The sequence below is a fragment of the Salvia splendens genome, chromosome 10 (assembly GCF_004379255.2).
Source record: "Salvia splendens isolate huo1 chromosome 10, SspV2, whole genome shotgun sequence".
Lineage (NCBI taxonomy): Eukaryota > Viridiplantae > Streptophyta > Magnoliopsida > Lamiales > Lamiaceae > Salvia > Salvia splendens.
This window is the reverse complement of record NC_056041.1, coordinates 3,323,563-3,348,269: the sequence shown is the minus strand read 5'-3', so window position 1 is coordinate 3,348,269 and position 24,707 is coordinate 3,323,563. Positions and strand designations below refer to the sequence as shown.

The following is a 24,707-nucleotide window of genomic DNA, read 5'->3' as shown; positions in this document are numbered from 1 at the left end:
AATTGATCTGTTAAACACATTAATTTTGAATTTTTTGGATTTTTTTATTAACTAGTATTGTGCAAGTCATGTGAATATATGATTTTATATAGGTAAATTTTATTCCAATTGGTATAATTGTTTAAATTAAAATCTAATTATTTATTTATTTTTAAACTAAAATCCAATTTATTTATATAGGTAAATTCTAGTGGCAAATCATAGTAATACTCTTTTTGTCATAATGAAAATAAAAAAAATATCAAAAGTTCGTGTATTCGTAGGCTAACATAGTGCATTCGTCTTTTAAAAATAGCAACTTTTAAAATAACACTAATTTTAATGTAAGAGAAATAGATTGAAAAAAAGTAAATGAAGTATTATTAGATAGATTTATCACATTTTGCCACTAAACCGAAGACGTACATAGTAAGCTGGAATAATTAATTGGAGTAATAATTAGAAAAACTCAAAATTGTTATATTTTGATTAAAATATTAAAATTTGAAGAAAAAAAACAGAAAATGTTAAAAAATTGTTATTTAGCAAATCCTCTTTAAAAATAAACTCAGAGAGTCTCATGCTCTTTTTCTCTTGTTTTGAGGTTAATAGAGTCATACTTATCTTAATACTCCATATTAAAAAATCTTCATAATAAAAACAGGGAGATCAATAAATAATTATAATTCCTCATTCCATATAGTACACTTATTTGCAGCACATAATTTGTCACAGTCTTCGTTCTTTGCTAACGAAGAATCAAAGTTGTCAAACTTCTAAACAAACTTGTCCGAAATAATAGCGCAGACAGCTACAATACACATAAATATTAATTAAAAATTGCAAAATAGAGACAAGTCATGAATGAGTAGACTTAACATAAAATTTCCCTCTAAAACCCCAAGCAGCAGCAGCATCTACAAGATGCTCATCCTGTCAAAAACATCATCGACCACGGCCACGACCTCCGTTATTCGTCTAAACGGAGCAAGGCAGCTATACAGTGACCGGAGAAGTCTTATACTGATCCACAACGGCATTGTTGAACTTCCCACTCATACGCCTCGCCTTGAAACTGCTCCCCTGTTTCAAAGGTCTCGGAAGGAACAGAGAATCGAACATCTTCTCGATCGATTGCACCGTGTATTTCGCGTACTTGCTCGCGCTCTGGTCTTGCTCCACCAAAGGGCCGTAGTTCTGCATGTAGCTCCGGTAAACAGGCACGATCGTCTGAACTATGACATTGCGCGTCTTGTCCCTCAAATCCTTATCTGCTACGATCCAGCTTGCCTGCTTCTTGTACATCTCGTCAAATGCCTCGTTGAAAGTTTTCAACCTCTGTTTCACCAAGTTACGAGCAGTGGCACGCCCGCCAGAGAACAAGATCAACCCCTCCCGGCTCAAAAGAGCCGGGAGCTTGCCCCAGCTCTCGCGCAAGTACACGGTGGAATAATACCCCGTGCCCTGCTCGTGATCCCTCAACCAAGAATCCCCGAGCAGGACACCAAGCTTCGTGTCTTTCAAATACTTGTACAGATGCCAGTGGTTGTTCATCAGGAACAGGTATGACGAGGCAGGATCTTCATAACCCTTCGACCAAGTCTCCAAGTTGTGCTCGATGGCTTTAACCAAGTTTAAGAGCTCATTAATAAGGATCCGTTCTTGGAACTTTTCGTGCTTCCAGCTTCTCTCGATGACTAGGGCTTGTGTGAGGATCGGCTTATAATCATCGCCAAGAAGCTTATTGCAGTAATCAGTGATGAAAGTCACCACTCTAGGGATACTACAATCAGGAGGCGGAGGCGTCTGTCTCTGCAGCTCGACCTGAACCAGAAGCTCCCAGAAAATCTCGCACGCGCCTTCAATCAGCCTCTTGATAAGATCCCGAGTCAGATTCTGAATGTCAGCACAGGGAGCTCCACCAAAGAGTTTATTAAAATCCAATCTAAGCTTGCTCAACGAATCAAAGATGTCAAGAAGCTTCAACATCTTGATCGGATCCTTCTTGCTTTCCGTAACCGTCTTTCCAAACTGCAGGAAGGCGAGAAATCCAGCCTGAGCAGCTATCTTAGCAAAACAGCTCTTCCAAACATCCAACCCCATCCTTTCAAAAACATCATTGCATAGTTTATACTCTGCCTCAAAGAGGTGTTTCACAGCAAATTCAAGATGCTTGCCCCACTGAGCTATATACACCTCAATACTCGCCACATCATTAAACTCCGAGACAGATATCTCAAGATAATCCAAATTAAGCGCCTGCAAACTAGCCCGGACATTTGAACTCCGCACCTCAATATAAATAGACACACAGTTCTCAAGCCTGCCATCAGTGATCAATCTCCTTAATATAGCTTGTAACTTATGAATGACAGCCACCGGCAACGGTGATGGAGCAATGCAGGCTTGTTCACCAGGCAAAGACTGAGACGACATTGGCAATGGAACACTGTTTTCTGTCAGCAGCCGCCTAAACTCAATCTCCAACCTATTCACTGCAACCACGTACAGCCCCCCATCAAGACGGCCCTTCTCCTCCCCTACCTCCAATCTCCTAAGGCTATCCAGAGCCTTCTTCAAACCCGAGATATACCAATCATCTGCCACCTTATGATCCTCCAAATACTCCACTATATCACCCAACCATTGTATTGCCATCCCACAATGATCTCCCAAGAACCTCAATGCCTCTTCAAGGCGTTTGAGAACGCCCAAATACCCCTGAAGATTGTGTTGGGCATCGGACAACGACTTCTCAAGCCCATGAATGGCATCAAAAACCTTTAGAACAGCAGCTGCTGGAACCACAGCTCGATTAATGTGGCCACCAACGGTGCTAAGGGCATCCCGTTGAGCCCGAATAGGCCGGATAGCCACCTCCAACGTTGGTAATCTTTGATTAATCTCATTTAGCCTAGGTCCAGCCTTTTCCAAAGACAAACCTAAGGCCTTAGACTTCTCCACATTGGCTTTCAACAACTTTCTAGCAGATATCAAATTTTCAATCCCTTTATCCATAACCAATCATACACAATTTACAAACTAATAAACCAACTAATTATCCCCAAAAAGCTAAAAAACAAACTATTGTTTTTGGAAACACTTATAAAATAATTATTCACTAATTATTAGCTAATTCACGCAGATTTAAACAAAGAACAGAGCAACTAATCTGGATTCTTGTAGAACTCAACTCCCATTGGTGGTGCACCATAAAATCAAGAACTAATCACCCCCGAGCTGAACAAACATAAACCCTCAACTAAAAATCAAAACTTTTTCTCCAGACATATATGAATTTGAACGGATTTTTACTTGTTTGAGCAAAAAAGGAGCGAAAATAGATCGAGTGAGTCGCTGGGAAATGGAAAGGGGAATAGAAGTGAGTGTACCTCCGTCCTGAAACAAACAGAAACGTTTGAGGGGAAGAGAGAGAACCCTAAATTGGGAACGGGAAAAGAAGAGGGCTTTCGGCAGATTGTCTCGCAAATCCAACGGATCGTGCTATGCTTGAGTGCTTGACAGTGTATTTGCCTTTTCTTGTTTTGTTTGTTTGCATCTTTTCTCTCTGTTTTCCCCTTTTTTGTTTTTCTTTTTTTTTTATTTGTCTGCGTCGCTTTTATTAAACCACTTTTCTCGTCATTTAAAAGTGAATAGTATTAATACTTTTATTTAACCTGTAAAATTCATCCATCCGTTTTTAGTTCCATTTAAGTTCATCACGTATTTTATGAAACATAAAGTATTTTATGAAATATAGGAAAAATGAATAGAAAACGTTAATAAAATATGAGACAAAATTTCATATATATGATTTTACAATAGATTGAACTACGTAATTGGTCCCTGAATTTTGTGTTTGACACATCAATAATCTTTGGACCTTCATGGATACTCTCTAGACTAAGGTGTAATCATATTCTTAGTACTATTTCACAATTTTGCACCAAAAATACCTCTGAGACATGGAGAGCATTTTTTACTTTCATAAAAATGTGATATCTAGGTACTGCATAGTAAAAATGTACTACGAATGTGATTACACCTTAATCCAATGACCACCCATGATATTTTTAAAGTCCGGGAACTATTAGCGTGCAAAACGCAAAGTTTAAGGATCATTTGCATAGTCCACCCTGTATAATAAAATGTTAGTGGTATGAGTTCGTAAAATATAAAGTTTACTTACCATTTATTGAAATAGTTAACTGAAACTCCTAATGATGAACGAACTAAAATAGTAAACCAAGACTCTTAATAATGGACAGATACATTACTACGACATACTATAACATCTATGTACATTTTTTATGAGTTATGATTTTTTTTCGTTCTCTTTTTTATTTACATTTTACAATATAATTATGGTTGCTATAATTTTTTTTATCTCTTTTTTATTTACATTTTACAATATAATATGGGGCCCATGTGTCATCCTAGAATTTTCATCACCTTTATTTACTTCAAATCTTATGGTCCTAGTTTTTAAATAGTAACTTGTGGTCTTAAACCTGTGAGTAGCCAAACACCACTTTTATCTCTTATCATGCGACAATTATTCTCTTCTGATCTTTTTAGAGATTCTTATAGTAAGATATTTTGAAATGATTATAGTTTGGTCATTTTGAAATGAATAATCTGAACTTGATCGTGGCTGCTAAACACAAGCTTTCTAGTTAAGAATGGTCATCATTAAAAATGTTAATTTAGCTTATTTCTCTCAATTAACTTATTTTTCGAACGAAAAATAAGTATTGATTTATCTAAAGAATAATATAACAAATAAAGTAAAATTAGTGAGAAGAGAGTTCATTATTGCTATAAAGAAAAATGTTTTACGTCTGACACGTCCCAAAAAATACGTCTTATTTAATCTGTGGCAGAGGCGCAAGAAAAGACTCCACTTTATTTTAATTTTGTTTTGTTAATAAAAGTAAATATGAATAAAAGATGTCTAAAAAATAAAAAGTACATCTAGTAAGACGTCCAAAAATAATAAAAAACTAGTATAAAATATTTTCCAGATGTATAAAATATTATATTTATCAATTCATTTTATCTTAAATTCTAAATTTCTCAAATCAAAGCACGTTAAATACGAAATTGTGCCAGGAAACTAACTAAACGGCCCAATTTTAAAACTCATAAGCAAACCCCTGGGCCCGGCCCTTTAATTGACCCTGTCAAAGAAGCCCATTTTTTTATGACATGTAAAGTTATTTTTTCCTAAATACAAATATAATCCTCTATTTTTTTTATCATAATCCAATCATTTAATTTATTCACTGAGAAACCCCAGTTACCTTCAATAATGAAAGAAATACGTGATAAAGATACTAAAAAAAATAGCCTGTGCATTTTGCTATAAATAAACAACGATGCATGTTGGTATATATTTTTTTATTAATTTCACAATGTCCGAATATTTCTTAGTACAAAATGGTTTTATTTTCTATTTTCATAGGCGAAATGTGTTCAAGTTAGACCAGTCAATTTATAAAAAAATTAAAAAAAAAAAAAATTATAAATTGCATCAACACAAAAATCACGTTTTAATCAGAGATTTTCAACAAGCCTTCTAGATGTTAGCTAATTAATCAGAGATTTTCAATGGAGTAGCAGTACTATTTTGGTATCTCGAAAGTAAATTATATTTAAACAATGGCGTGGGATGAATTTTACTTTGAATCAATCAATTTTAGAGTATGATCATTTGAGTCAATTATCATAGTTGTGCGCACAAAGACTTGACAATATACACACTGATGGAGTACGTACTAAACAAGCCCAACAGCAGTAAAGCCCATCAGCCTAAAGCCCAAGAAAGAGTATCAGTTCGGCATGACTAAAGAGTATCAGTCCGGCATGACAAAAGAGTTCAGTTCGGCACAACCAAAGAGTTCGGCCCCAGCCTACAGCTCGGTAAAAGCCAACCAATCAAACTCTGCTCTCAGGTCGGCATCAAGCTCTACTCTCAGATCGGCAAAAGCTGCTCGGCAATAATTCAGCAGTTCGGTCTCAGTATTCGACCGAACTAGGAGATAGTGGACTCATGCAGGATTTCCACCTCCACTACACCCACGATCTATTTAGTGGTGTCAAGCAGTCATTAACTCATGCAGGATAGTGGACCCATGCAAGATCGCCACGATCTCCACGACATCCACTACCTAGTAAATGGCTGCATGCCACGATCTTGGTTCAATGTATAAATAGAACCTAGATCAGATAGATAGGGTTAAGTTCTGTTAAGCTCTCTAGAGATAAAAGATCAAATAGCAAGTCTGTATTGTAAGCTGTAGAAAACAGATCAAGCAATACAACTCTGCCCTCTTTTCTTCCCGTGGACGTAGATTTACCTCAGTAAATCGAACCACGTAAAATCTCTGTGTCGTGATCTGCATTTTCCAGCATTCATCACCATCGAAAATTCGCGGATTCATCACTGGCGCCGTCTGTGGGAAACAGAGAACCAAATTTGTGATAAAGCGAATTTTTGACACCTTTTTCCACCCCAAAAAAATGCATACCAGATCACACACTACCCGTAATACCGTTCGTGATAACCGTGAGGAAGCTAGTCCAGCTCGCAGGTCTGAAAAACGGCCTCGGGAGACATCTACCTCCGGTTCTCACGAAGAAGGAACAAGCCACTCCAGGAGAGATCGCACCGAGTCTTCCCAGCAGCCCGATTTGAATGAGGCTGTCAAGCTGTTCTTGGCTGAGAAGCAGGATGAGTTCTTAGCCTTCCTGCAAAAGAGCCAAGAGCCGAAGACGAAAACGGTGGATTCTCCTTCCTCATCCAGACATGAAAGTCACTACCGCAGTAGTGACGTGTCTTCCAGGAGAAAGAATCCTCAACCCCGACATGTTCCTGTTCCTCCTCGGTACCGGAACCACAGGAGAACTCCATCTCCTCCGTACCGAAGAGATGTCGGGTTCGCCATGTACGGAGCATTAAAGACTCCGTTCTCGGACGATATCACCCGAACTCCTTTGCCGCGGAACTACCGGACACCGTCAATGACTTATGACGGGTTGGTGGATCCTCATGACTTCCTGGGACGCTATCAGTATAACATGGCGAACCAGGGTCTCAATGAGGTCCATATGTGCAAGCTGTTCCCCGAGCTGCTCATCGGGAACGCCAGAAGGTGGTTCGACAGCCTTCCTCAAGGCAGCATTAGATCCTACCGAGATCTAATGGATGCTTTCCACAGGAGGTTCTTTCAGAAAGCGGAAGCCCGGATCACTTCGGCTCAGCTGCTTTCTATACGTCAAGGTTGCGACAAAAAGATCAGCAACTTCATGACGAGATTCCACAAGGAATGCCTACAAGTAGATGATCTCAACGATCTACTTGTCATTTCGGCATTCCAAAATGGAATCCTGCCCGGAGCTCTCTACAGAAAGCTCGTGGAATGCAGTCCGCAAACAGCTCAAGAGATGTGGGACATTGCGGACCAGTTCTCCCGTGCCGATGAGGCAGACCGTCGAAAACGGTCTTTAGACAGCTCATCTAGAGGAGACGAAAAGAAGCCCGATCATAGCGATCAGAGGCTTCCTCGCCGAACTCCTTTTGAAAGAATTCAAAGGGCACCGGTACAAGGCAGATTGGGACCACGTCTCAATCCTGAGAAGCCGCCCGCTCAGTTCGTACCCTTAAACAAGTCAAGAGCGGAAATTTTCGAACTACATTCCGATATGTTCGAAAAACCAAGGCGGATGACGAAATCGGCCGCGCGCCGACCTCAGGATCAATATTGCTCCTTCCATCAAGACTACGGTCACGATACCGAGGAGTGCCGACATTTGGCTGCAAGTATTGATGCCCTTGTGAAAGTAGGGACGTTAAAAAAATACCAAAGCAAGCAGCCGAAAAGGAACAAAAAGCAGGGAGGTGCGAACTGCGCTCCTCAGGATCCGAAAAGGCAACGGGATCCCGAAGACGATAACGAGCCGCAATATGATGGAGTAATCCTAACTATTGACGCTCTCCCTGCCGAGAAGACTAAAACATCTCTAAAGTCATAGAGCAGAAAAAGGCTTTTGACGAGCTCAAAAGTTATTTAGCCGAGCTTCCAATTCTCTCTGCTCCAACAGATGCCGAAGTGATTTCCTTATACTTAGCGGCATCCGATCAAACCATTAGCGCGGTGCTTGTACGAGAAGAAGGCCTAAAGCAGTTTCCCATCTACTTTACAAGCCGAGCATTAAGAGGTCCAGAAACAAGGTATCAACCTCTGGAAAAAATTGCTCTGGCGTTAGTAAATGCAGCAAGGAGACTGCGGCCATACTTCTATGCTCACAAGGTATGCGTCTTAACCGATCTGCCTCTTCGGCAAGTTTTGACCAAGCCAGAAGCATCAGGCAGAATCGCCAAATGGGCCATAGAGCTGGGAGAACACTCAATCGAGTACCTACCTCGGAAAGCCATCAAGGGACAAGCCTTGGCAGATTTTCTTGCAGAAGCCAAGTTCGATCAAGCAATCCCTGTCATTGCCGAACAGAAAAATTCTGCCAATGCCGAACTAGCACAGCCCTTGGAATCCGAAGAAGAGCCGCCGGATTGCTGGAGCGGATTCGTAGATGGAGCTTCAAACAAGATGGGAAGTGGAGCTGGTATTTTACTTGTCGCTCCCGACGGACTCGAGGTAACCTACTCACTTCGGTTCCTATTCCCCACTACTAATAATGAAGCCGAGTACGAAGCCGTCCTGGCCGGACTCCAGTTAGCGCAAAGTCTGCTCGTCAAATCTCTCAAAGTCCATTGTGATTCACAAGTCATAGTGAATCACATGTTGGGTACAAGTGAAGCTCGTGACGAGAGAATGAAGAAGTATTTGGACAAAGCGCAAAGCATCAGCCGAAGTTTCTCCTATTTTCGGATAATCCGCATTCCCAGAGCGGAAAATAGCCGAGCAGATACCTTAAGTAAGTTGGCCTCAGATCCGAGCTCAAAGGCGGAAGAATTAATGCATCGAAGCATTGATGAAGCCGAGGTACATTCAGTATCCAGCTCGCCGAACTGGATGACGCCGATCTTGCAGTATCTGGATCAAGGACAATTGCCCGAGGATAAGAGAGAAGCTCGGAAGATCACGTGCCGAGCACTTCGGTACGAACTTCATGAAGGAGTCCTCTTTAGAAAGTCTTACCTCCAGCCGTTATTACGGTGCGTAGGGCCAGAAGAGACGGACTACATCCTCAGAGAAGTTCATGAAGGATCGTGCGGTAGCCACATCGGAGCCAGAGCTTTAGCTAAAAAAGTTCTGAGATGGGGATATTATTGGCCAACCATGGTACAAGAGGCAGTGCAGCTCGTCAAGAAGTGTACGAAGTGCCAAATTCATGCAAATGTCCCAAGGATGCCGCAGACCGATCTATACACTATGCAAAGCCCTTGGCCTTTCATGCAATGGGGCATAGACATAGTGGGACCACTTCCTCAAGCTCCTCGGCAAATGAAATTCCTTATCGTTGCCGTGGACTACTTCACGAAGTGGGTGGAGGCTGAACCATTAGCTACGATAACGAGCTCAAAGGCATTGGACTTCGTCTGGAAGAACATAGTGTGCCGATTTGGCATACCCCACATCCTCATCTCGGATAACGGGACTCAGTTCACCGACAAGACGTTCAAGAATTGGTGCCAAGAGCTGAATATTCAACAGCGGTTCACTTCGGTCTCTCATCCACAAGCAAACGGACAAACGGAGGTAACAAATCGTATCCTGGTGAAAGGGTTAAAAGCTCGGTTAGAACAAGCCAAAGGACAATGGGTAGAAAATCTCCCTCAAGTCCTATGGTCCTATCGAACTACACCCACAACCTCCAACGGTGAAACTCCGTACAGTCTTGTGTACGGCACTGAAGCCGTGATTCCGGTGGAGATCGGCATACCCAGTCCCCGAACTCTAAATTTCTCAGCAGAAATGAATGACGACGGACTGAGAGCCGAGCTAGATCTTGCCGAAGAAAGAAGAGAATTGGCATGCATAAAAGCAGCCAAGTACAAGGAGCAAGTAGCCCGGTATTACAACCAAAGGGTGAAGAAGCTGCAATTTCAAGTGGGAGATCTCGTCTTGAGAAACAACGAAGTAAGCCGAGCAGAAAAGCTGGGCAAGCTCGAACCCACATGGGAAGGTCCGTATCGGGTGTCAGAAGTCCTCGGCAAAGGGTCTTACAAATTGGCTCACATATCAGGAGAACAGGTACCCCGAACATGGCACATTTCCAACCTCAAGAAGTTCCATTTGTAAGAGACAGTCCGGTCAGTCAGTCTTGAGTCCTGTTCGGTCAATGTGCTTTATTTGGTTTGCTTGGTCTTTGTTTGTCTCTGTGCGTTTTGTCTGTGTGTTTTGTCTATCTCTGTGCGTGTCGTCTCTTACAAATGTTACTGAGGTATCTTGTTCTTCAAAGGCTGATCCCCTTCTTAGAACATATACAAGCCAACGATTGTGAGTCAAAGCTTCTAAAGAGGATACAAGACCACAATTCAGCTTAAACAAGCAGTTCGTCTGAAACGAGCTGCAATAAGCCAACGATTGTGAGTCAAAGCTTCTAAAGAGGATACAAGACCACAATTCAGCTTAAACAAGCAGTTCGTCTGAAACGAGCTGCAATAAGCCAACGATTGTGAAGTCAAAGCTTCTAAAGAAGATACAAGGCCACAATTCAGCTTAAACAAGCAGTTCGTCTGAAACGAACTGCAATAAGCCAACGATTGTGAAGTCCAAGCTTCTAAAGAGGATACAAGACCGCAATTCAGCTTAAGAATCAAGCACTTCGTCTGAAACGAACTGCAACGAAAGTCCGATTCTCGCGATAAAACTTGCCTGAATTAGGACAAGGGAAAGTCCGATCCACGCGATAAAACTCGCCGAATTAGGACAAGGGAAAGTCCGATCCCCAAATTAGGACAACGGAAAGTCCGATCCGAGCGATAAAACTCGCCAAATTAGGACACAAGCTTAGTCCGGTCAAAGATGTTTATTTCATCAGACCAAAGACGAGTCCGGTCAAAGATGTTTATTTCATCAGACCAAAGACGAGTCCGGTCAAAGATGTTTATTTCATCAGACCAAAGACGAGTCCGGTCAAAGATGTTTATTTCATCAGACCAAAGACGAGTCCGGTCAAAGATGTTTATTTCATCAGACCAAAGACGAGTCCGGTCAAAGATGTTTATTTCATCAGACCAAAGACGAGTCCGGTCAAAGATGTTTATTTCATCAGACCAAAGACGAGTCCGGTCAAAGATGTTTATTTCATCAGACCAAAGACGAGTCCGGTCAAAGATGTTTATTTCATCAGACCAAAGACGAGTCCGGTCAAAGATGTTTATTTCATCAACCCAAAGACGAGTCCGGTCAAAGATGTTTATTTCATCAGACCAAAGACGAGTCCGGTCAAAGATGTTTATTTCATCAGACCAAAGACGAGTCCGGTCAAAGATGTTTATTTCATCAGACCAAAGACGAGTCCGGTCAAAGATGTTTATTTCATCAGACCAAAGACGAGTCCGGTCAAAGAAGAGTTCACTTCATAAGACCGAGGACAAACATCAACTTACCCCGTACCTTTATCCAGAATACCGAAGTAATTCACTTCGCTTTCCGGGGGGGGTAGTGATGGAGTACGTACTAAACAAGCCCAACAGCAGTAAAGCCCATCAGCCTAAAGCCCAAGAAAGAGTATCAGTTCGGCATGACTAAAGAGTATCAGTCCGGCATGACTAAAGAGTTCAGTTCGGCACAACCAAAGAGTTCGGCCCCAGCCTACAGCTCGGTAAAAGCCAACCAATCAAACTCTGCTCTCAGGTCGGCATCAAGCTCTACTCTCAGATCGGCAAAAGCTGCTCGGCAATAATTCAGCAGTTCGGTCTCAGTATTCGACCGAACTAGGAGATAGTGGACTCATGCAGGATTTCCACCTCCACTACACCCACGATCTATTTAGTGGTGTCAAGCAGTCATTAACTCATGCAGGATAGTGGACCCATGCAAGATCGCCACGATCTCCACGACATCCACTACCTAGTAAATGGCTGCATGCCACGATCTTGGTTCAATGTATAAATAGAACCTAGATCAGATAGATAGGGTTAAGTTCTGTTAAGCTCTCTAGAGATAAAAGATCAAATAGCAAGTCTGTATTGTAAGCTGTAGAAAACAGATCAAGCAATACAACTCTGCCCTCTTTTCTTCCCGTGGACGTAGATTTACCTCAGTAAATCGAACCACGTAAAATCTCTGTGTCGTGATCTGCATTTTCCAGCATTCATCACCATCGAAAATTCGCGGATTCATCACACACTGCGTAAATTATGAAAACAAAATAGGGAATAAAATGGGAAATAAAAGAGGACTAATCTGTCTTTATTTATTCTCAACATTTTGTCATTCTTTCTCATTAAATGGGTAGTGTTGAAGTGGTTCATAGGTTTGAATTTGATTTACACCACAAACCTAGTTTGTGATTCAACTGCTCCTTATATTTGTGGGGTTCAGCTTTAATTACTTGCCAAAAATGAAAGGCGTGAATAATATGAGAAATTCTTCATTGATTGTGTTACTCCAAAGTCAGCATTGAGTGACATATAATCAAACTATGGCAAATTTTTAATAAGGGAAATAATATCTTTTTACCTGAATTTAAATCTTAATTACTACCAAACAACATACTTAAAAAAATTATTTAATTGTATCTTTTGATAACATACTAAATTTTTTTATCTAATCCTATCTGTTATTCTCATCTTGAAATCCTATTTTGTTATCTCATCTTAGTATTTTAATATCTGGCTATATCTCAAACTTAATCTCAAAACCGACCAAACCTTTGTCATCATCTTCATTTCCCCTCAAATTATCACCACAACTTCAATTACATACTTTAAATCATAGTATAACAACTTCATTTAATTAATCAAATCAAAAACAAAAGTAACTGTATTCAATATTTATATATTCTTTCAGTCTCATAAAAATAGGTATTTTCGGTTTTGATTCGTTGCATAAAACTATTTTTACTTATATTTTTAATAAATTTTTATTTCTAATGAGATGGATGGACCTCATTCTCCATTAATATATTTAAATAATTTTTCTATCTTTTATTACTCTAACAATTATCTAGTAGTATTAAAATTCGTGGCATTCTAAAAATATCTACTCCCTCCGTGTATGAAAAATAGTGACTTTTTTATTATTTTGGGATGTCCAAAAAAATAGTCTTGTTTCTAAAAATAAAAAGCTTCTCTCATACTTTACTCACGTTTTCACATCTTTCACATACTTTATCTACTTTTTCCCCCATCTCTCTTAAACCCGTGCAGTTCACAAAATGAGACTATTTTTTTATACAGAGGGGAGTACTATTTTTTAAGGCTAAGGGAGTATTGATTCCGATATAAATTTTATATAATGTTGTTTTGTGAGATAATGAAGAAAAATTAAAGTAAGAGAAAAAAAATAGAGATGATGTTATTTACATAAAAAATATTTTATTTTTAATAAAACAATTCAAAAAATAAAAAGTTTCATCTTTAATTTTTAATACAATGAGGAAGTATGCATAAAAAGTTTCATTTTTAATTCTAGGAGGAAGTATGCATTGACGATTATTACTCTGAAATTGTAGTATTGTGTGGCTCTATATGTGTTGTATATCATGCCGGTCAAAGAAAGCAACTCATCACTCCTAGTCCAACCCATATCGTAATGTGCAGCTGTTTCCATATTCCGACTCTTTTTTCAACTCGCTCAATCTTTTTGACTTTCTGCAAAGGCCTCATTTTTTTATTCCTTATTCGTTTCCTCGATCGATTAACTTTTCTTTGCAAATCTCAAACACAAGTATCCTAAGCAACAATAGAGTAGAGTAAAAAAGGAGAATAACAAAAATCAAATCCAATAAAAAATTTAATCCATTTCAACCAAAAATTAAACATTTTTTTCCTTTTGCTGATTCTGTCCACTACCGCCACTACTCATCCTACCAAATTTACAACAAACTACTCTCTTTTTTCTCCATCAGCACCACCAACTCTCTCGAAATTACAAAAAGAGTCCCTCGTTCCTTTTCCTCCTGAAGCTTTTTCAGCTTTCTTTTTCACTGCGACTCAAACACCACCAACTGCGCAGGGGCACCAGCGGCGGAGATCTCCTGTATCGCGCCTTTCGTGTGCCGGTGCTCCCCCTCGTACGTCACCACCAGCATCGATGGATCATCATTTGCCCTCTCCACATGCTTTCTCGCCGGGCATCCCCTCACTGTACTGCATTTGTAGTAACCCCTGAAATTCATAAAAGAACAAATCATTAGCAACTTTGATTCGTAGATTTGTGATAAAAAATAAATCGGAGAGTGATTGGAGAAGGTGCGCGGTTGTACCTTGGGTATGGCGAGCCCTTGATCGGCTTCTGCCCGTACTTTCTCCATGAGTACTCGTCAGAAGGAATGTCTGCAACTTTTGAGCTAACTGCCGGAACTCTAATTACTCTTTTCACCTTGGATTTCCTGCGAATATGCATAAATTCTGTTTAGATGACAAGCTTCGAAGGCTAAATCGAGTTGCAGAAGTAATACGAAGACTAGAAAAATCGGGCACACACCTCTTTTTGCAGTGGCATCGGCTAGAACCAGATGTTTTGCCGGATATGATATCTGAGTGGTTATGCTCACGGCATCTCTTCCCGGAGAGCGGTGGTTTGGAGGCAGAGATCGGTGGAGCGGCCGGCGTCAGAAACATACCTTTTCCGTTGGACACGCTGCCTTCTCCTGTAATCGAAGACAAAAACGTCGAAGACGAGTTTCCCGAGGTCGACACTGCCGCTGAGAGACTGAGTACGTCCTTTCCAATCACTTCACCGTCGTCCTTCGCCGAAGGAGCGCTAGGCTTCGTGAAATCAAGCGTCAACGGCTGAGACGCCGCTGGCGCTGGAGGCGCGGGCGGCGCCGGAGATAGGGAGAACAGGCTCAGAGGTTGAGCCGGACTCCGCGGCTGAGTCGGTTGAGAAGGCAAGTACTGACGCTGGACAGGAGCCGGCGGCGACGGCTGAATCGGCGCGCGGCGGAACCTGGCGTGGCCGGTCCGGTTGAGAATCGTTATTACCTTCTTAACCTTGGAAACGGTGAAATCGGTGATTTCTCGGCAGTCAAGCTGCTGATGATGCATCTGATTCTGATGGTGAGAAACTGTTCGAATCAAATGCTCCATAGACTTCAAACCTGCCGATGCTGCTTCCTGAATCGCCATCTGCTCGTTGAGGCCCGTGTATCCGAGCAATTCCACTGCCATTGGATACTCTCTACGAAAATCTAAAACAAAACTCGGAAGAAAAAATCGAATTTCAATCCAGCTTCATCAGGATGAGAGAATGAAGGAGATGTGAAATGTGAACGAGGAAGGGGGAAATATATGAGAGGAAGACGTGACCGGGGCAGCCGGTTATCCGGTCTAGGTCAAATCTCTTATTTTGATCCAACGGTGGAGATTTCGTGATTGAAAACATCAATGTGGTAGGGATAAAAGACAAATTACTGGCCTATTTTCTGTTTAAAAGTGGGGAAAGGCGGTGGGGCCCAATGACGGAAAATCTAGGAATTGCTGCTGCCAGTCCAGTTTTAAACCCTCCACTACATTGTACAATCTCTAATCCATAGTGTACAGCTCCATAAGCGATTTTCAGAGTAGCGCGTTTGTGGTTGGTTTGATAATGTGAGATTCTCTCGGGGTAGGGTTGTGATTTCTTAAAGATGGCAATGATTGGATTTCTCGTGAAGAGAGAGAGTTGGTGAGGAAGTAGGGATGGAGTTTATGACGTAGGCTGTGATTAATTAAATTTTATTTTTGTCAGAAGGTGGAATAATAAGCTACAGTACGTTACTATGTTAGAGCATCCACTATAGGAGTAAATGGGGCGGACAAAAATTTGGGGCTATTGTGGGGCTGTCTATAGTGAAGCAAACGTCCGCCCCATGGCGGACAAGAAAAATGGGGCTATGGTGGGGCGGTAGAGGCATCGCCTCCTACGGGGCGATCGCGGGGCGATGGTGGGGGCTGCGGGGCGAAATGGGGCGATGTGTGGGGCGGTCTATAGTGGGGCGACGGGCTATGGACGTCCGCCCCACTTTGATTTCTTTTTTTTTTAATTATTTCGAAAATTACATCCATAAATACCACTCCTCCACTTCTCATTATTTGCACACCAAACATTCCACCTCTTCACACACATATTTTCTATCACTAGAATTTGTAATCTGAAATGAACGATATATGGAAGGACGCGTGGAATTATCTGATCCAAGAGGTGGAGTACGAGGCCGAAGAGGAGGAAGCGGCGCGAGCGGCGGAACGCAATGCGGAAGTGGCGGAGGGCGCGATCCCTCGTGCGATTAGTCGTCGGCGGACCATCCCACGAGACCATACCGGAGCGCACCAACGTCTAATGGCTGACTACTTTGTGGATAACCCACGGTATCCACCTGAGATTTTTCGCCGCCGATTCAGAATGTCGCAACCCCTTTTCAACCATATAGCGACGAAATTGGCGGAACGTTACCGGTGCTTCACCCTTCGGAGTGATTGCACTGGCCGGATCGGGTTGTCGACGCTGCAGAAGTGCACCGCCGCAATCCGACAGCTTGCGTACGCCGGACCAGCTGATATGTTCGACGAATACCTACATATGGGTGAGACGACTGGCCTCACGGTGCTTAGGCAGTTTTGTAAGGGAATTCGGGAAATATTTGGTGGGGAGTTCCTACGAAAGCCCACCCCTGCTGAATGTCAAAATCTGCTGGATATGCACGGTTCGATCCACGGTTTCCCAGGAATGTTAGGAAGCATCGATTGTATGCATTGGGAGTGGAAGAACTGTCCGGTGGCGTGGAAAGGTCAGTTCACAACTGGATTCAAAAGCAAACATCCATCGATGATTCTGGAAGCCGTAGCAGACTACCGCTTGCGGATCTGGCATGCGTATTTTGGTGTTGCCGGTTCGAACAACGACATAAACGTCCTTCAGTCATCGCCGCTCTTCAATGATGAATGTCGGGGCGAGGGTCCAGAAATCAGTTTCGTAGCCAACGGAACGCAATACAGAAGGGGATACTATTTGGCAGATGGGATATATCCCCGGTGGCCCGTATTCGTCAAGACAATTCGCCAACCGGTAGGACCTAAGAAACAATACTTTGCGCGGAAACAAGAGGGTGCTAGGAAGGATGTTGAGCGAGCTTTTGGTGTCCTCCAAGCGCGATGGGCCATTATACGTTGCCCGGCACGAGTTTGGCACGAAGATGATGTCGCAAATATTATGTTAGCATGTATCATATTGCATAATATGATAATAGAAGATGAAGGATTTGGGGCAGAGCGTTGGGCACCGGAAGAGGGCGCAAGTACAAGTAACGGATTCGCCTCCGCGCCGATCCAGATGGGTGTACCACGGAGCAATGAATATTTGATTCAACGTTTCAGTGATATGCGCAGGAGCACATCACATACCACACTCCAGGCCGATTTAGTTGAAGAAGTTTGTGCACGTAGGGGAGGTGCCGGTGCAGTGTGAACACTATTATGATGTTTAATAGATTAATATTTCGTTGTATACTTTTACCCCCACTTTAATACAACGAAAATGTGGTGTTTAATTTTAATTTCTTCACTTATACCCGTTTTTTTATAATTACGTATAGTCCGATAAATTTAATTACTTATTATAATTGAATTAAAATAAAAATAAAAATTGGTTATAAAATTTTGGGGCTATTGGAAGTGTCCGCCTATAGTGAGACAGTGGAGGAAAAAATTGGGGCTATGGACAAAAAAGTGGGGCTGTGGACAAAAAAAAGGGGCGGGGCTGTGGACAAAAATTGGTTATAACAAACTGATATGAGTATATAATACTCCCCCTCTGTTACTCGCCCTTTTAATTTTAGACCGTAAAATCTAACTGAGAATTAATATTTTAAGCATAATAAAAGAATATTTAATAAAGAAACACTTAATAAAATATTTTAATTCTTAATTAGAATATAAATAATGCAAATAGTTCGAGATGAATCAAAATAGAATTTTGCAAATATTATAGGGGACGGAGGGAATGCTTATAACTATAAAAGTGTAGTATTACATAAGGAATTGTATAAATATATAATCTGTATTGATAAATACAAAATAACTTTTTCTCATCAAAGTATATTCAGATAAATATGTATCGTCTTTCCAGGATACAGCTTTCAAAAGCATCATGAGACGTATAGGATACTTGACATTGAAAATCTTTAATAATTAAATTTATAATAAATTTGTATGAATATTATGAAAATAGAAACCCAATATTCTATCCATCCCCTAAAAATAGAAACTTTATATTTTTCTGAATTTTTTTCTATAATGAGGTGAGTTTCATTTTTCACAACACACTTTTTTTTCTATTTCGTTTTTACTTTACCAATTTTTCATTAAAATCTAAATTATTTCTAAAATTTTTATTTTTGTGAGACAAAGTGAGTATCTATTTTTTCATTCTCTAGTTATTTGCAAAAGGGGTAATTGCAAATTTATCATAAAAAAGGTGATTGAAAAGGAGTAAGTCTGCCAAAATATGCAATTTTTTGTAACATTCTAATTTCGTACTACATAATTTTAAAAATTTGCTTATATGTACACACACTTTCAAATTTATCAATTTTCATATGACATTTTTTTGGTGTGATCTAAGTTTGAGGTCGAGGTTGAAATGCTCATATGGCTTAAATAGTCGATGTTACTTAGTGACTGAGTGGAACATTTTTGGACATGTAGGCATTTTGGTTCTCTTATATCAGATTATATCTTGCTATAAATATTTGCTATTTAAAAAATGAGTAAAATAGAAAGTTTATTTATTTGCTAGTGAAAATATAATATATGTGCAAAACCACAATTATATACTCCCTCCGTCCCAGTTAAGATGACCCATTTCATTTTTTGCATGTGTTTTATAAAAATAATAATAAATAGTTAAAATGGAGGGAAAGTAAATTAAGTGAGAGAATAATATGGAAGAGACTCTCTTCTACATTATTCTTTCTCTTACTAAATTTTTTCTCCACTTTAACTATTTATTATGATTTTTTCAAAACACATGTGAAAAACGAAAGGGGTCATCTTAAATGAGACAGAGGGAGTAATTTTTATCTATTTTTGTGCAACCATCCATAGTAAGGAAAAAGTTTATTTCATCCGCTCACCAAAAGTGTGCTGCATTGAAAATTACATGAATTATAATAAAAATATTGAGTAATTATATTATAGTGGAAAAATTGCCACGTTAAGCGGCACAAATAATGGGTTAAAGTTGTGAGTCGTGAGCGATCTTTTAATAAACAATTAGTAATGCATGGTACATAATATATAGTTTGGATTTTTATTCAAAAAAAGAAAATGTATGCACATTTAATGTTGACGTTTTATAAAAGTAACTGTAGCTTACTTTTAAATTTTAATTGCCCATTACGCTACTATTTTAATGTGAGTAGCAAATAACAAATGGTACTTATATAACATACCAACATAATCTATATAACATATAATATCTCATCCTAACTTTTTAACATTACTTAAAAACTCTTGTACTCCGTGATTGGATGTTCATATATATTTTCAGACGTAATTAGGGGCGTAGCCACTTCATGGGGATATGGGTCAAATGCCCCTCCTCTTCCACTCATTTTTTATATATTTATACATTAATTTTTGATTATATATTTCAACCACACTAAATGTCCCTTCTCAAATATATAAATTTTTCTTATGTATTATATCTTTGCCCTTTCTTCAATATAATCCTGGCTCCGCCCCTGAACGTAACGATTTACCATTAGAATTTCACTTTCCTACGAGATATATGCTTACATGTAGTACATACTCCATTATTCTAGCATGATCAATATCAAAATAAGAAACAAACTCAAACTCAAAATTATCCAAATTCACTTTAGAGAGATTATAATAATTAGTCACTTCAATATAGAAGTATTAGTTTAACTGTAAATTTGAAATGAACTGTTTGGTCTCCAACAAATTGCATCATTTTCAAAGCGGTGCCCTTTTTGACTAAACCAAGACAACGCAGTTAGTAAAAGTGTAAAACTTTGAATTGAATTGCAATAGCAAGTGGGTCAATTATGTAAATTTGATAAGTCGTGGGGTTGAAAAGAAATGGGGAACATTCGAAGCTATTTATATGCAATTTAAACAATTTTCAACGACGATATTGACAAATGGCATCGCGATCGCGATATATTGGCTACTAATAAAATAATTAGCATTAAAAAAAGCTGACTAGAAATTTGAGCAACTCACATGGGAAATGGTTGACCCACCTGTAGTTGTATATTGGCCGTCGGATTAAACGAGGTTGCATCAACGGCGACGATGATCTCCCAGGGGTTGACTATGATTTCGTTTATTCTTGAAAATATCAATTTCGTATTGCCTGTGAGTTGTTGCCACGTGCATTACACTATTGCGTTTGTAGTTTTGAATATTGTCACAAGTCAATGTACTATTTTATTAGGTACGACTATTATTTTTATCGAGGGTTAATTAATCTATTTTTTCTTTCCATTAGTTGGTAATATTATGGTATGTGAACTTGCTTCTGTTTGTCTCTCTAGAAAAATAATGAAGTTGTTTATGTGTGTCGATAAGTTTTTCGAACATCGTGGATAGCAAGTTGGGAAATAAGATCGGCTCAACCTCAACTACATGGGGATCCGTCATTGATTTTAAAGAATTATTATGTCTTAAACACTAAAAATCTCGTTTGTATTAAAATCCTTTTCGTCGATAATAATAAGTTAGCAGTTAGTTTACCTATATAATAAAATACTACTACTTTGTTGTTAAAAATCACAAATCCTTAGGTAAGGGCATCATTAACTCCGTCCTCATTTTCGGGCCCAAGTCCCCTCCACGTCATCATTCCTCTACAGTTGCGGCTCAGGCCCAACTGCTGTACCCCTGCAAGTTGCGGCCCGGGCCGCAACTAATAAATGACACTATTCACAACTCCAATCTATTTAACTCGTAAAATAAAAAACGCTGAAAATTTATAACACGGAAAATTTAATTTCATCGAATACTGCAAAATTACAACATAGAAATTTTAAAACTGAAAATAAAATACATAAAACATAACGTCAATTCTGGAAAACATTGGTGTGAGTCCAAATTTCTTCGATTAGATCGGCTTGGAGGCGAGTGTGTTGTTCCTCTTGGCGCATCGCAGCTGAACGGGCCATGACATTGCGGATGTCGTGAGGAAGGCCATGCACGGGCGGCTCGGTGACAACGTAGTTGCTCCCGGTGCTGGAAGAGATTTGAAGTTGAATATGAAGTTGAATGTGTATGAAAATGGAGTAGTATTTATAGAAAAAAATTTCGAATTAAAAAAAAAAAAAAATTGGTTGCGGCCCGCCCCGAGGAGCATGTAACGCTGGGCCGGGACTCTACAGTTGCGGCCCGTCACCGTGCAACGCCGTCCCAGGCCGGGACGCGGGACGCGCGACAGGACGGGAACGCGGCCACGGGACAGGCCTGGGCCGTGACTCTCCTCCGTGCAACGCTCGGGACGGGCCGGGACTCGCGAGATGCGGCCCGGCCCCTTGCGTTACAGATGCTCTAAGAAACGGACGTAGAAATAAATCATTTACAAGAGTATATTTTTCAAATTTTATGAGAAAATATATTTTTGAGTGATTTAGATAATTGATGAAATTTTATGTAATTAATACTTTATGGGGGTATAAAATATGAATAAATTTGAAAATTCTATAATTTTTTTTTAAAAAATAGTATGGAGCCCGTGATTAAATGACAGTACTACTATATAAAGTCTTGTTGAATTAAAACCAAAGACCGTCTAACAACATAACGTTATGAAATTGTTTTCGACCATATATTAGTTAGTCAACCCGAATGAATCAATAGTCAAATATGTTGACATTATGCATCTGTAGACTGTAATCAAATAGCTAAAAATCGGTTGGCATGTGTTTTCCCAAAAATATTGAATGGACCAGACAATAAATTCAATGGCATATAAATACATACAACGAATTCCACAAATTAGGGATTCAGTAAAAATATCTAGAAGACTTGTCGTGGAAAATAATTCAATGAATTCAAAATCCCATTATTAAACTAATGCAATAGTTTAATAAATTGAGACAACTGGGATCCAACGTTAAAGCAAACTACACGCTTTACTTTTCTAAAAGAATTTGTCATCATATATTCATATTGTATAGTCTATAGTTTATACCCAAATTATTTTCAAAGTAATCAAGTGCCACACTTTTGACCATTTTAATTCATCATTTTTTAAAGGCCATTTAAAAGCAAACAGAGCTCGTTGACCTAGGACAATGGCATCCAATATTTTTATATTTATATTTCTTAATGATGTCAATTGCAACTAATGCAAGTGGAGATGGGAATCTCATGCGTGGTTTAGCATTATAGATTAAATAATAAAATTATAAGTACTTTGTTTAATGTTATTTTTCGATCAAATGACAATGGAAATATGTCCAATGAATCAGTACAAAGTACCTAATATAGTACCTAGTTCGTAGTAAATGTACATGTATATTGGATTAGTGAATTATTCTAAAGCTTGAATTTGCCATATTTTAATTAGTCATCACGAAAAAAATCAAACTTTTTACCATACCATTATTTCGTACAATGAATATAATCCCACCTGAGAAATGATGATAAAAGATGATGTTTGATGTCAAGACATCGTATCTTAATAATTAAAATGATTATGTCTACGAATTTAATAATTTTAATTGACCCCCAAAAAAATATTGACGTTGTTCAACCTCTAGCAACTATCCTAACATTTGAAACGCTTATGATTTTTTTGTCCAACTCCATATTTACAAACATAATTATTTTGCTGACGACAACACACAAACAAAAAAAAACATTTCACAAATCACAATAGTGCCGAATAAATATCTTTAGCATTAATGGTTTATATTGAATTTACAATTATATATCTGAGTGGTAGTTAATGATCAAGAAAAAAAACAATATCGTTAATTAAATATGTAAGATAATTAATACTGTCACAAAAAAATTAAAAATAATGTGTGCAAAATCAAACTAAAATATGTAAGATAATAATCAATGATCTACATATATAACTCTTCGATTTGTAACTCCAAAATCAAACTAAAATAAATACTTAGCACTCATCAGGTGTCTTAGATTGACTGAGATAGCATGATTCGTTCATAGAAATTCAAATGATTAAAAATCAGACAGATAATTTATGAATATTTAAGGAAGAAAAGATTAATCAGAATTCGAATAAATTCCAACTTGTAAATAAACAAATTAAGCAGGCAGGCGGCCATTTGCGATATTCCATATAATCAGCTCTCCATGTCAATTAATATTATAATATTAATCAATAATATATTAATATCCCTTTAATAAATGAAACAAATGGAAGACAAAAGAAGTGAACTTGCATTTGAAGATTTGCAAGTTGACAATATATTTTGAATGTTCTATTTTTAATGGGTGCGGAGATGAAGTAGGTGGTGTAAGGATCTGTTCAATTGATGGAGTAGTAAATAAAAACTTAGAGAGGTAGTTGAATTTTTTCTTTATTTTTGGGTTTGGATATTAAAGAGTCAAACATTGATACAGTGGTTGGAATTGATATTGTTTGGCCATAAATAATTGATAGTGACCATTTTGTATAGAAAGGAAATTATTGAGTTTCAAGGGAAACTGAGTGTGAGTTTCCTGAGACTATATTTTGTACTTATTTTAAGGAAAAACACATGGTTCAGATTCCCTATGATATTTAGAATCTGTGAAACTTATTGCTTTTGAAACTTATTTAGAATCTTGTGTTTCTATTGACGATTTAAAGTTTCTGCATTCACTATTAATTCAATTATACTAAAAATATAAAAAATGCTGTTTTTGAGATTTAAACTCATGATTTATACTCATCAATTAACAAGATCAGATGTATATATTCATAATAAAAACTAAAATAATCTACACATTCTCACGTTAAGTAGGGTTCTAATTTCAACCTCTTTATTTTTGGTCCATACATATTTATTTGCGACCTATTCCGTTTTGAATCATCAATAACAACCGGTTAATTACTGTTTTCTCTGTTCATTGTTCACAATGTTTTAAAAATTAAAAGACTATCGATGAACTTTCGTTTTTTCTTAAAAATCCATGCTCGAATTAGATTTTCCAATTGGGTCGAATGAAAGTGAAACCTATCCGTTTTTTGAAAGATTGGCCCAGATCCATCTTAGAACACAATGTATGGGTAAGCATGGCCCTAGTTTGTAGTGGGCTTATATTAAAAGTTTAATAGGCCATTATTAGAGTTCTAATATTTCCAACTACATCTAATACTAATAATTTATTTTCTAGATTTACTTTATTCTTCCAATCTACTCCCTCCGTCTCCGATTAATTGTCACTCTTTCAGTGGGCACGTGTTTTAAGAAATGTAATGAAAAATTAGTTAAAAAATTAGTGGAATGTGAGACCCACTTTTTTATATTGGTTTTATAATAAAATGGGAGTAAAGTGAGTTAGTGGAATGTGATACCAACCTACCATTTATGGTAAAAATGAAGTGTGACAATTATTGAGGGACAGATCGAAATGGAAAAGA

The 24,707-nt window shown here is 38.8% G+C and overlaps 2 protein-coding genes across 2 annotated transcripts; both read right to left on the bottom strand.

Moving 5' to 3' along the window:
- Window positions 1-646: 646 nt before the first annotated feature.
- On the bottom strand, window positions 647-3,550 carry LOC121752491 (exocyst complex component EXO70A1-like). Its single transcript, XM_042147595.1, has one exon. The coding sequence runs from the start codon at window positions 2,995-2,997 to the stop codon at window positions 976-978; it is 2,022 nt and encodes a 673-aa protein (XP_042003529.1). The 5' UTR covers window positions 2,998-3,550; the 3' UTR covers window positions 647-975.
- Window positions 3,551-13,891: 10,341 nt separating this feature from the next.
- LOC121752989 (probable WRKY transcription factor 17) lies at window positions 13,892-15,365 on the bottom strand. Its single transcript, XM_042148117.1, has 3 exons — window positions 14,598-15,365; window positions 14,377-14,502; window positions 13,892-14,278 (listed from the first exon to the last, which is right to left on the bottom strand). The coding sequence occupies exons 1-3, from the start codon at window positions 15,281-15,283 to the stop codon at window positions 14,095-14,097; spliced, it is 996 nt and encodes a 331-aa protein (XP_042004051.1). The 5' UTR covers window positions 15,284-15,365; the 3' UTR covers window positions 13,892-14,094.
- Window positions 15,366-24,707: the final 9,342 nt, after the last annotated feature.

Excerpts from the sequence above, each read along its gene's own strand:
- LOC121752491 (XM_042147595.1), bottom strand. The coding sequence starts at position 2,997 with ATGGATAAAGGGATTGAAAATTTGATATCTGCTAGAAAGTTGTTGAAA.
- LOC121752989 (XM_042148117.1), bottom strand. The coding sequence starts at position 15,283 with ATGGCAGTGGAATTGCTCGGATACACGGGCCTCAACGAGCAGATGGCG. Across the intron at positions 14,503-14,597 it reads CGATGCCACTGCAAAAAGAG|GAAATCCAAGGTGAAAAGAG; the intron begins GTGTGTGCCCGA and ends GCATATTCGCAG. Across the intron at positions 14,279-14,376 it reads AAGGGCTCGCCATACCCAAG|GGGTTACTACAAATGCAGTA; the intron begins GTACAACCGCGC and ends TATGAATTTCAG.